Source organism: Babylonia areolata, chromosome 1 (assembly GCF_041734735.1).
Source record: "Babylonia areolata isolate BAREFJ2019XMU chromosome 1, ASM4173473v1, whole genome shotgun sequence".
Taxonomy (NCBI): Eukaryota; Metazoa; Mollusca; class Gastropoda; order Neogastropoda; family Buccinidae; genus Babylonia; species Babylonia areolata.
In genome coordinates, this window is record NC_134876.1 from 30,304,163 (window position 1) to 30,317,302 (window position 13,140).

At 38.3% G+C, this 13,140-nt stretch overlaps 1 protein-coding gene across 1 annotated transcript in view; it reads right to left on the reverse strand.

Moving 5' to 3' along the window:
* Positions 1–610: 610 nt before the first annotated feature.
* Positions 611–13,140, reverse strand: part of LOC143279402 (multidrug resistance-associated protein 1-like) — a 64,200-nt gene continuing 51,670 nt past the window's right edge. The window contains exons 24-31 of the mRNA XM_076583476.1: positions 10,600–10,799; positions 9,433–9,559; positions 7,412–7,513; positions 6,404–6,550; positions 5,646–5,804; positions 3,863–4,029; positions 3,427–3,621; positions 611–2,002 (exon numbers count right to left, since the gene is read on the reverse strand). Of these exons, the coding sequence (XP_076439591.1) occupies positions 1,891–2,002; positions 3,427–3,621; positions 3,863–4,029; positions 5,646–5,804; positions 6,404–6,550; positions 7,412–7,513; positions 9,433–9,559; positions 10,600–10,799 (1,209 nt within the window). The 3' untranslated portion in view covers positions 611–1,890. The remainder of the gene's footprint in view (positions 2,003–3,426; positions 3,622–3,862; positions 4,030–5,645; positions 5,805–6,403; positions 6,551–7,411; positions 7,514–9,432; positions 9,560–10,599; positions 10,800–13,140) is intronic.

The following is a 13,140-nucleotide window of genomic DNA, read 5'->3' on the forward strand; positions in this document are numbered from 1 at the left end:
AGCTGTACCTGGTGGCCTGAAGGTGATATAATATATATATATATATATCTTTGTATTTGTATTTCTTTTTATCACAATAGATTTCTCTGTGTGGAATTTGGGCTGCTCTCCCCAGGGAGAGTGTGTTGCTACACTACAGCGCCACCCATTTTTTTGGTGTTTTTTCCTGCATGTAGTTTATATTTGTTTTTCCTATCAAAGTGGATTTTTCTACAGAATTTTGCCAGGAACAATGCTTTTGTTGCTGTGGGTTCTTTTATGCGCACTAAGTGTATGCCGCTCACAGGACCTCGGTTTATCGTCTCTTCCGAATGACTAGCGGCTAGACCACCGCTCAAAGTCTAGTGGAGGGGGAGAGTGGAGGCTGAGCAGTGATTCGAACCAGCATGCTCAAATTCTCTCGCTTCCTAGCTGGATGTGTTACCTCTAGGCAATCACTCCACTATATATATATATATCTATATCTATCTATCTATATCTCTCTCTCTCTCTCTATATATATATATATAATTTTATACACACACACACACACACACATATATATATATCAGAGTGTGTGTGTACTTTTATTTTTTCTTAATACATTGACAAGTGACAGAGGAACAATGTGGAAACTATAAACAGTGGATGTGTACTGCAACCTTAGGCACAAGTTAATAATGGTGGATACCCATACCCAAATGATGCAAAAGCAAAAGAGCTTAGAGTAGCCAGAACACAAGCACTAAAGGGAGAAAGGGCACATGGATACTGGAAAATGAACAGTAAGTCTTCAAAGCCCAGGCTCGCTGATCAGAGCTCACATATATTTATAATGTCTCACACACATATATTTAAAATGTCTCTTCTAGACAAACACACACTCTTTCTACATGATGCACTAAGTTCTGTAGTGGACACATTCAGATTTTGAGAAAAAGAAAAAAAATCTCCCAGATCAGCATATGTGCCAGATCTCCCATGTTTTAATGGAAAATGGAAAATCAACAATATTATTGCCTGTCTAGCAGGTTAAAAAATCAACAATACAACAACAAAATTCAACAACAGTCACTTCAAAACTGCTGGAGTGCAGAGCTCTGCTGCAGACACTTGCCTTGTAAGAGCCCAGTGACTGAGAGAGGAGTGAAAGTGGAAGATACAGCCCATGAACAAAGAAAGAAAAGAAAACATTTTTTTTACATTTGTGCAAATTAAAAAAAGAAAAGAAAATCAGGAAGAGTATGAGCAACTAGCTGTACTGCTATCGTAGACTAAAATGACAACAATTTGTCCACTAAATCATTACCACTGCAGTTTTCCACACTGGCCTTTCTTGGCTGGCAAGAAGTTCTAAAAAGTCTATATATCATAATAACAATGCAGCTGTAAGTGCATTTAATAATACATGTGGCATGAATAAGGCACAGGAGTATGAAAAATATTATGTACAAACACCCTGGAAACGCTATTCTGAAACAGTGTAACAATACTCAAAATGCACACACCTCTCCCATTTCACCTTTTTTCTCACAAACTACACCCCATGTGCACACACAGGCAGCTCACTTTTCCGTTAAGACTGTTGCTTGCACAGGTATGGTTTAAAACCCGATTTGAAGAGATGTAACAACAGAACAGAACAGTGATAGTTTGTGGAAGAGATTTCTAGATCCAGGGACCACACATTATGGAAACCATGGGACTTGTTTCTGTAACACAGAACTCCAAACAGAAATGTGTGAGAAAAACAAAACAAAACCAAAAAAACAACAGGCCTGTCTTCTTCAAAATCAGCACATACATGGACGAATTTCAACACAGTCTCTTGGCATGTACCCTTTCTTTGCATCCATTCACTGGCAAAAAACACCACAATCTCTCTTGTAACGTTTTCAGCAACTCTGGCTTTCAGGCAAGACCAGCATTCCTGGCCATCCCAAAGAATATAGAGTCTGGATTCCGCAGCAGGGTCTGGGGACTGTCAAACTCTGCTATCCGTCCAGCATCCAGAACCAGGAGTCTGAAGACAATCAGAAAGGAATCAGGTGAAATTCTACTGTGAAGAAGAGAATTATCAAAACAGTAAAAAAACAAAACAAAAACAACAAAAAAATGTTTAGGCAATCATACAGCATTAGATAACATGCTGCTGTCAAGGAAAGAGAATATTTTTTACCTGTAGACAATCACATAGGACTCAGAAACTTTCTTCTGTGAAAGAAAAGAAAGACAGGCTCAACAGCCGAGTGGTTTAAGCGTTGGACTTTCAATCTGAGGGTCCCGGGTTCGAATCTTGGTAACGGCGTCTAGTGGGTATAAGGTGGAAATTTTTCCAATCTCCTAAGTCAACAAATGTGCAGACCTACTAGTGCCTGCACCCTCTTTGCATGCAGAAGATAAAAATACGCACATTAAAGAGTCTGTAACCCACATCAGTGTTTGTCATGAACTTAAAAACAGATATTCTATTCATGACCATGGTGTTTGGTGCGTTATGGAGACACAAAAATACCCAGCATCTGCAAATCAATGTTGGTCGTGTAACAGAAAGAAAAAGAAGAATGCTTATTGTAGTCTTCAGCACAGTGTCTGTGTTAGAAAATGAATTGTCAAGACAGATAACATAAAATAACCAAGCTTTTCTCAAACTCAGTAAATGGATGTTCTAGTATTTAAGGGTCCATTCTTGACATGTTCTGCAGCTTGATATATGTTCAGAGGCAAAAAATAATTTGACCAATGCTGTAAGACAAAGACATTTAAACTGGTGTTTTGCACATCACAAATGTGACTGTTTACTTGAAAGTGCAAATCTGAGAACTATTTTTCCAACCAAAGCACAGCGTAAACAGTATGCAAACCAAGCACAAACTGTTTAGACAACATTCAAAAACCTAACCAAAATACAAATAAATGCATATATAAACTGTTTGAGACATTATTGGAAACATTAACTAATATACAAGTAAACACATATGCAAACTATTTCAAGCATTATTCTAAAAGCAAACAAATCTTGAAGAGTCCAAAAACGAGACAGCCTCAGAGAAAGAACATTTCCTCAAGAAGGAGTATGTCTCAGAGGGGGGAAAAACAAAAACAAAAGCCCCCCCCCCCCCCCCCCCCCCCACCATCTTCAAGTAAAGAGAAAAGAGTCCAGCAATAACAATAAACCTGACAAGTCATCACCTCATAAACAGAACAGTTTCAACAAAAAAAGAAAGATGTCCAACAATACATGGTTAACAATAAGAAACATAACATCACTTGGTACAGTCTGTTATCAGAATAACCTCAGTTACACCTGAAAGAAACACGTCCAGCAATATTATAAAACAATAATAAACTTAACAACTCATCACCTCATACAGTCCATAATCAAAAGTAAGATCAAAAGTTCAGCAATATCACAACAACAGTAAACCTCGCAAGTCATACTCCAACCTGGTATAGTCCATGATGGTGTTCAGTCGGTGCGCGATGGTGAGCACAGTGCAGTCTGCAAAGGCAGTGCGAATGGTGCCCTGAATCAGGTCATCTGTCTCCAGGTCCACAGCTGCTGTGGCCTCGTCCAGAATCAGCACCTTGGTCTTGCGCAGCAGGGCCCGCGCCAAGCACAGCAGCTGACGCTGACCCATGCTGAAACGATGCAACGACGCACATTATTCTTGTATTGACAATTACACTGTGTTCTTAAACATGACCCATGCTGAAATAATGCAATGATGCACATTATTCATATACTGACAGAAATTATGCTGTGTTCTTCAACAAACAAACAAAAACAGGGAAGTGAGGGGGTTGGGGGAAGAGGAAGACTGAGAAACGAACAGACCAGGAAAAGGAAGAGAGAGGCAGACAAAGACAATCATTCACAAACCTCAGATTTTCTCCGCCCTCTGTGCATTCATAAGCCAGCCCGGCAGGCAGCCCCTGAACAAAGGTTTTGAGATGGGCATGTTCCAGTGCCTGCCACAGCTCCTCATCACTGTGCTTGTCAAAGGGGTCCAGGTTCATCCTCAGTGTTCCAGAAAACACCACAGGGTCCTGAATGAAAAATATCAAGTCAATAGCACTCTCAGAACAACACAGGGTCCTGAGTCAGAAATATGTTAATGACACTCCCAGAACACCACAGGGTCCTGAATCCAAACTATCATATTAACACTCAGTGCACAACAGGATTCTGAATCCAAACTATTATGTTAAGACTCTCACAACACCACAGGGTTCTGAATCAAAATTATCATATCAACACTGTCCTATATCCAAACAATTATATTAACACTCTCACAACACCATAGGGTTCTGAATCTAAAATACCATATTAACACTCATGAAACACCACAGGGTTCTGAATCCAAAATATCATATTAGCACTGTCCTGAATCCAAACAATCATATCAAGCCTCTCACAACACTATAGGGTTCTGAATCTAAAATACCATGTCAACACTCATAAAACACCACAGGGTTCTGAATCCAAAAATATCATATGAACACTCAAAGAACAAATCATGGTCCCGAATCCAAACCAGAATATCAACCTCCTGACTGCTGTCAGCAAGTAAGCTCATCATGTAAAGTTTTCACTTCACCAAGAAAGGATGGAGCTGACAAGCCAAGGATGTCAGTCACCAACCTCTATCTAGATGTCTTCCTCTTGGGTTTGCATTACTTTTGTTCAGCAAAATCATTTACACCACTGAAAAGTAAACAAAATGTAGTAACTGCACTCCAAACTCTCGTGTCATTTCACCAGGGTTCAGCAGGCAAGAAGTTACGACTCTCAAAAGAAAACCATATCACAGATAACACAGTCGGGTCCTGAATGAAATATACTGTTATTTATTTGTTCAGATCAGCAACAGTATTAGAAACTACTCTGAACAAACAAGGGTCATCTTTAACACATCCAGCCTCATCATCAGCTCCGGAGTATGAAATGAATAAGAAGAATGAGATTTGAAGAAGAAGAAGAAGAAGAAGAAGAAGAAGAATGAGATATCTGAACTATACACTTTTTATATCAGAACAATGATACAGACAATCCTTTTCCTTTCTTTCTTGTAGGCCGGCCATTCCTCCACCCCCTTTTACTTATTTTTGAGTTACTGAATGAAAAGCCTCTATGTGCTATACTCCATTATTATGTGCAGACTATCTCAAACTGAGTTAACAATATTCAAGCACAGTTTATTAGGTATCAGTTCAGATCTTTTGGCACACAACAGTTTGCTTTATGGATTCATGACCTAATTTCATGATCTTAGGTGCAGCAGAGAAGCTTGTCACTTTTCTCTTGCCAGTTCCAGATAATCCATAGGAAATGGAAACAAATGAGAGTGCAGCATCCTTCACAGACTATACAAAGTTATTTATTTATTTATTTATTTTATTTTATTATTATTTTTTTGTACGATTATAGTTGACTTCATCATGTTTTTGCGCCTTAGACATATTATTATTAGTAGTAGTAGTTCTTTTTTTTTATGTATTTATCTTTTTTTTTCTCTCAAGGCCTGACTAAGTGCGTTGGGTTACGCTGCTGGTCAGGCATCTGCTTGGCAGATGTGGTGTAGCGTATATGGATTTGTCCGAACGCAGTGACGCCTCCTTGAGCTACTGAAACTGAAACAAAGAGAGCTCTGCACTTTGCTCACCTGCGGAATAATGGTAAGTTTGGATCGGAGATCGTGCAGACCAATGTCACTGATCCTGATGCCATCGATGGTGATGTCCCCGCCAGCAGCTTCAATGATGCGGAACAGAGCCAGTGTCAGGGAGGACTTACCTGCTCCTGTCCTCCCAACGATGCCGATCTGAACAAAAGACACTTTATCACAGAGATAGAAAAATACACTTCTTACTTGTACTTGTTTTTCCTCCTGCATCATGTTATATTTTATGTGTGTGTGTGTGTGTGTGTGTGTGTGCGTGCATACATGTGTGTAGCGTCTCATCAAAACAAATGAACACAAGAAAAAGGCAAACACACACAGAAAGAAGGGAACAGACAAGACTGTATGTCTCGAGAAATCTACCTCTTGAGGAATAAATATCCCCCAGGTAAATGTTCACCATGCAGCCATTGGCTCTACTGCAGCACCTTTTAGCCAGCCCAAACCAAGGTATGAAAGTGAAAAGATATTGTGAAATGAGTTAATTTTTTTTTCTTCTAAAAATCATTCCTAGTACCATTTTATCTTTTATATCTAGAGGCTCTGATTGAATGTCTTACACAGTCAGAACTGACTATTCTTTTTTTAATTTTCTTTTTATTACTCAACGGTTTCAGTGGTGAAGGACATTTTTTTCTGCTGATTTCTATTTTCAGAAAAAAACAACAAAAAACAAAAACATAAAACAACAAGAACAATAACAAAATCAACAAAAAATCACATCAAACCAAACACCATACCTTCTCTCCTGCCTGGATCGAACAGCTGATGCCACGAAGCACTAGATCCAGACCATCTCGATAGCGAGTCTCATAGCTGTTGAAGCTGATCACTCCATTTTGAGGCCAGTCTTCCGCTGGCTTCTTGTCAGGAATTTCCCATTCGGCCTTGTGAAAAGAAACCAAATGTTATTTGTAGGTCATACTTTCACCCCAAGAAGATTGCAAGTCTCATAAAGATTAACTGACTGGATAAGCATGTACACTTGTGACACTGGTGAAAATGCCTGCAAAGTGTGCTGATATCTAAAGCAGACAAGTTTAAAGATCACTCCAGTGGTTTCAATTAATGTTGTTTTATCACTGATGAAAGTTTAAAGATCACTCCAGTGGTTTCAATTGATGTTGTTTTATCACTGATGATAACTCCTGTTCTCATTACATTCTAAAAACTTCTCTCTCACCCTCTCTCTCCCCTTGTGTCCAATGCACCCTATTATGTGTAATATAAATTTCTGGAGCAAGTTACTTTAAAACAGTCTACTAACTTCTGTCATAGAAATAAGAACTACTGTGTCAAAACTGTAAAGATCACATAAAATATTGTTTACATTTGAAAATTCATCAACACAAAATATTTCTTCTTATAAAGTCTTGTTTATGTCAAACAATCTAACAATACATGACATACAAATATATTCAGAAAAAAAAATCTCCTGTTTATGGGACAGTGTCTAAGGTGTCACCCTTCCCAACATATAGGGGAAGTGGGTGGTAGTTGGGAGTGTGAGGGCTGAGTAAAAATAACATGCAGACATGAAAATTACCACAATTAACTCTCCCACCCCCCTGAAAAACCCTAAAAAAAACCCCAGCAAAACATTAACAAATACAAATCAATCCTTTCTTTACTGCATGTACATTCAAATAAAGAAGGAAAAAAAGAAATTGCTGAATAAAGATATCTCTCAATTTATCTCCTCTTTACATGTTCCAAACCACACTCACAAATCTGCTGACTACACATACCTCTGTGGTGGTCTCTGTGTACTCCTTAACTCTCTCCACAGCCACAATGTTGGTCTCCAGTTCACAGGACATGCGCACCATCCAGTTCAAGGTTTGGGTCACCTGCCACCCACAGTATGTGTGTCATTATATTGCAGCAGCAGCACCACCACCCTTTTTTTCTTTTCTTTTTTTCTGACTGCAAGTGGATTTTTCAACAAAATTTTGCCAAGAACAAACCCTTTGTTGCCATGGGTTCTCTGATGTGCACTAAGTACATGCAACACATGGAAACTCTGTTTATCATCTCATCCGAATGACTAGGTGTGAGATTTGATCCCATGAGCTCAGATTCACTTGCTTCCTAGGCAGATGTGTTACCACTAGGCCACCATTCCACTTATCACTACTGCTAACATGGCATATTAAAAGCACTGGCACAGACCATGGCAGTCTTGCCCACAAGCCCAACTCTCAATGTGGCATATAAAAAGCACTAGTAAAGACATCAGAAGTGGTAACAAATATGATAAACTTTCAAAAGTACTCGTCCAGATATTTCAAGTCTGCACTCTTATTACAGTTTTCTATGCTGCTTTCCACTGACGAAAAGAATGTAAACCATGAGCAGAACATGACAGAGGACAGAATATGAAGGACTAAGAGTATGTTGGAGGGAGGATACCAGACAGAGAGGAAAAGTGAAGTCAGAAAGTGATCATGGAATATCTTGTGAACAGTAAGTGAATGCAAAGCTAGCTAAAGATAGAGGAGCTACTGAGAGGACAATAACTGCCATCTTTAATTCCATTCATTTCACTTACAGACAGATCAACAACTAAGGTTGTATTAAGGTCGAAAATTCACCAAAAAACATGCAACCACCCAGAAACTACTAGTCCAGGCCAAAATGACACATGCATACAACATTTTCTGGAATGATAGCACCAACTGTAGCTGCCAAATCTGAGAAGCAAAATGAGTAATTCTGCTGTAACAGAGTTCAGGATGCATCTATAGCTGAACCTGCATCCTCCCCTCCTCAACAACCTCCCCTCTCCTCTGCATACCCCAGTCCCATATTCCTCTACCCCCACTCCCCCTCACAAAGTGCTCAGTAATAGGATTTCAACTGGAAAGAGTACAATGAAAACAACAACAACAACAAAACCAACTAAAAACTGCACTAAAACAAGCATTTTGAGAGGTTTGAAAATGCTACACAAATATATAATTATCATTTTCAAAACGTACATGCTTCGTTCTGCAACTAACAATAGTAAGCATGTATGAACAGTGCTACAAGTGACTTAATCAAAACTAAATTGTATGCCCATTTTTTTTTGGTTTTTTGTCCAAGCACCCAACCTGCACTCTGAAAACAGAACTGCAGAAAGTTTGTAAAATTCATTCTATAATCACACAGCTATCTTGTCTGATTGGTATTTTGAAAGAACCCACTTCTTTACCTCTTTCACCACCAAAGTTCTGTGTGAAAAACACTCCCCAGTGCCAAATAGTATATACTTAAACTCAAAGTCACAGGCTCCAGCTCATGTGAAAACAACGTAATGGACTTGTTCACTGCAAGCTAGGTCAAGAGACGAAGGTTTGTCATTGTTCTATTGTGTGGAAAATTGGCTGCAGCTGTTATGCTATATTACATTTGAAAAAAACGGTCCTTCTAACATGACCCCTTGATGCTGACTGAAGTCACCGAAGGCAGTGTACTGTCTACACAACTGAAGTCGCCTATGGCAGCAAAAGAGTTAAACAAATGTAGACCATTGCGCCACTTCATTGTTCTCACTGTGTATTACTCATGAGTGCACATGCATGCATTTTTGAGCGAGTGAGTGAGTGTGTGTGTGTGCATTTATGTGTGTGTGTGCAAATGTGCATGCATTTATGCTGCATGTGTGCATGAGCATGTGTGTATCTATTGACCTGATTTTGAAAAATACCAGGAGCATTATCTAAAGAACAGGCACTGTATAAATTCACATTCTTATCATAATTATCAAGACAACTGAAAATCTCACATTCATGGCGTAGGAGACCGATAAACCAACAATGCCAGGGCTTAGATGGTTGCGACCTATCACTGCGAACAGGGACGCAAAGAAAATGATGCAGTTGCCCACAAACTCCAAACGAATGGCAAGCCATCTGAAACAATCAAATTCGAACAGCTTTGAAAAGAAATTGGACAGAAAAAAAGAAGAAACAAGAGAGGCAAGGCCTTCAAGACTCACTTGTGATACACTTAAAAAAAAAATCCAAGCTTTTTATGTATTGAGTATAATTTCAAAATGTAATGTTTAAGATGAGAAAGATCAGTTTAAAGCAAATTAAGTCCCCTAGCATTAATTACAGAGTAATTTCCCCTTTTTACTATCTGCACCAAAACGTTTGCAAAATAAATAAAACTTCCATGCTTAGCAAAAGAAGTTCCTGTTTGAACAAAAAATGATAATAATGACTGCTCTTGTTGTTGGGTCAGAATATCAGATCAAAGTGCCAAGTTTAGAGAATACAAAAAATATAAATATAACAGTAAATGCAGTTTGCATATAATTAGGCTTCATTTTTTAAATTTTTTTGTGCCCATCCCAGAGGTGCAATATTGTTTAAAACAAGATGACTGGAAAGAACTGAATTTTTCCAATTTTTAGTCCTAATTTGGTGTCAACTGACAAAGTATTTGCAGAGAAAATGTCAATGTTAAAGTTTACCACGGACACACACACAGACAACCGAATACCGGGTTAAAACATAGACTCACTTTGTTTACACAAGTGAGTCAAAAAGGTCAACTGAACAGTGGGCCCTCATTTGCCCTACACATGCTTTCCAATAATATTCACCCAATTCTGAAACTTTGACCAACAAATAATTGATTAAATCATATTTTTATGTGGGAAAAAGACCCATCAACAATGACGTATCATACACTTACATAAAAACATAGGAATGAATTGCAAGCATGGTTGCGTATGCATGTTCCTATATGCCAAAGTGTTATAAAACTGTTTTGTTAAAGTCTGTGAGCATCCTTGACTCACTGGAAGCATGGCATTGAAATCTGTTTATTACTTAGAACCAAGCAATGACTCAAAGAAAATTACTGTTACAGGCAGGAAAAAAACAACAACAACACACACACAAAACAAAACAAAAAGAAACAAAAAAAACCAAAACACCCATACCTGTTAGAGACAACGTTGGGGTAATAACAAACTTGATTCTCATCCACTTTGCTCTCTGACTGTTGTATAAATCGTCCCTCTTGCCGAAATGCTCGGATAGTGCTTGCTCCTGTGATGGTCTCCCCAAAGTGTGAGTATATTGGTGAGCGACTTGTTGATTCCAAACGCTTCAGCTGACGTGATGTTGCCACATAAAACCTCTGCAGAAAGGGTAAACAAACACGACTTGGTGATTGCATAAGTGGAAGTGTTAATTTGGGTAACTTGTGGTATCTACATATTCAACAATATTCTTTTCTGCAACTGATGAAATGATTGTTCAAAGATACAAAGACAAGAATATGTAAATATGTCTGTGCTTAAAGACAGAACAAAAATCAATATGCATACTTTATATTAGTCAAATATTTTATTTTGTTTTATTTTCAACAACAGTCAATCTGCTAAGTTCCTTGTGCAGTTTTGTGGTGTTAGTCAAAAACATAAAATGTCTGACACTGATCGTCACGGGTGTAACAAAGAAATTCATGAACTTTTTTCGTACAAAAGAGCATTAAGATTAACACACTTTCTCTATTTTCAGACAGTTTGTTTTTAAGTGGAAACCTTTGTATGTAGATCCCATAGTCTTACTAATGCACTGGGTTTATGCAAATAAATCTGATATCTGGCAAGTTTTTCTGTTTTTTCTCTCATAAAACATCCATGGAAGCCCTTATGGATCAGATTTGCGGTGGATATGACCACTTTGTGGTGACACCATCTTCAACAAATTAAAAGTTATACCAACTGACACTTGATACACAATTAAGACATTAATGCACAAAATAAAACATCCATGGAAGCCCTTATGGATCAGATTTGCGGTGGATATGACCACTTTGTGGTGACACCATCTTCAACAAATTAAAAGTTATACCAACTGACACTTGATACACAATTAAGACATTAATGCACAAAATAAAAATGTTAACAGTGGCCAAGAAGAAGGGTGAGGTGCATACAAAGGGGAATGAACACAGAAATCAACCTACTGCAGCCTGCAAAAAGGATTACAAGTAAAGTCGATGCGTGGCAAAGACCAAAAGAAGGGTCAGAAACAAAAGAGTATCTCCTGAGAAAAGCCCAAGGAAGTACTGAAAATCCATAAAAGAAACTGTGATGTAAAACCACACGTGCAAAAGCAACAGTTTAGCAAATGAAAAAACACTAACTCAAATGAAATAGCGTACTGGTCATTCTACAAAGTTTGGTTCCTAACTCATTAGTGTTAGATGAAAAAGTTTACCACACACACATGTGCACACAATAGAAAACTGAGACAGTGTGATTTCATAAACTTACTTTTAATTTTATTAAAAGCTTGCTTAGCTTTTATAAGCAATTAAAAAAAAGCAAAATCTTTACAGAACTTAATTCATCTTAAGGCCTAGGATCATCAGGTTATAAGCAAAAAAATTTTTAAAAAAGAAAAAAGAAAAAAAAAGTGAAGGAAAAAAAAAGGAGAGTACCTGAATTAAACAGTACACCACCCCAAGGGGAACCACAGCGGACAGAATGATCGGAGTCGACACAGAAACGATGATAAGGGTTGTCACCACCTTCATGAAACAGCCAATGAACATCTCGATATTGGAGGGGACGGTGCTATCGACAGTGTCCATGTCCTTGCTGAACCGATTGACAATGCGCCCAATGGGGGTGGTGTCAAAAAACACCATGGGCAGGTGGACCACATTCCTGAGCAGGACAGCGTGCAGCTCTCTGGAGGCTTTACAGGCACCCAACGCCTTCAGCAGAATGGCCAACCAAATGAACATCCCTACAAGGAAACAAATAAAAAGGGCGGATCAAAAAAAAAGAAAAAAAAAAAAAAAAGAAAAAAAAGGGTGGATCAAGCTGGCTACAACCTTGTTTAGATATCCTGAAAACTTTGACATTTCAAAATGTGAGTTTTGTCTTTGAGGGATGGAACAATGTTGTTGTTTTTTCCTTTTTTTATGCACACACCTGTGAAGTCATCGCAAACCTGTACAAGTATCAGAAACTGCGCTGAGTTAATCTGTTATCTTCCCTTCCTATGGAGAAGTGTCATGACATGGCATACACACTCCACGCAACTGAAATGGGAAAACAATCACAAAACATCTGTATGTTCGAACTGTGCCTCCTAATAACAAAATGTGCTGAAGAGAACGAAAAGAAACCACTAACCCCACTCTTTTGAGAAATAGCATGTAGGAGTGTTACAAAGAGAGAAAGCCTTCTTTTCAGGCTTGCATAAGTAAAACCAACAAAGCGTTCTTTCTCTAAAGGTTATGTGAAAAAATGAGCAGACTCAATTGAAAAACTAAGACAAAGAGATCAAGAAATAAGTGGAAAAGAGAACGAGATATTAAAATTCTGAAAGAGTGGTGAAGAACATGCAAGAGCACATTCAAGAACATTCAAAGATTAACAGCTGGAAGAAACATTCCATTTCCACAGTTTTCAAAAAGGCACAGCCCTCTCTGTTTTTCCTCATGCACTAAACTTTTCCCA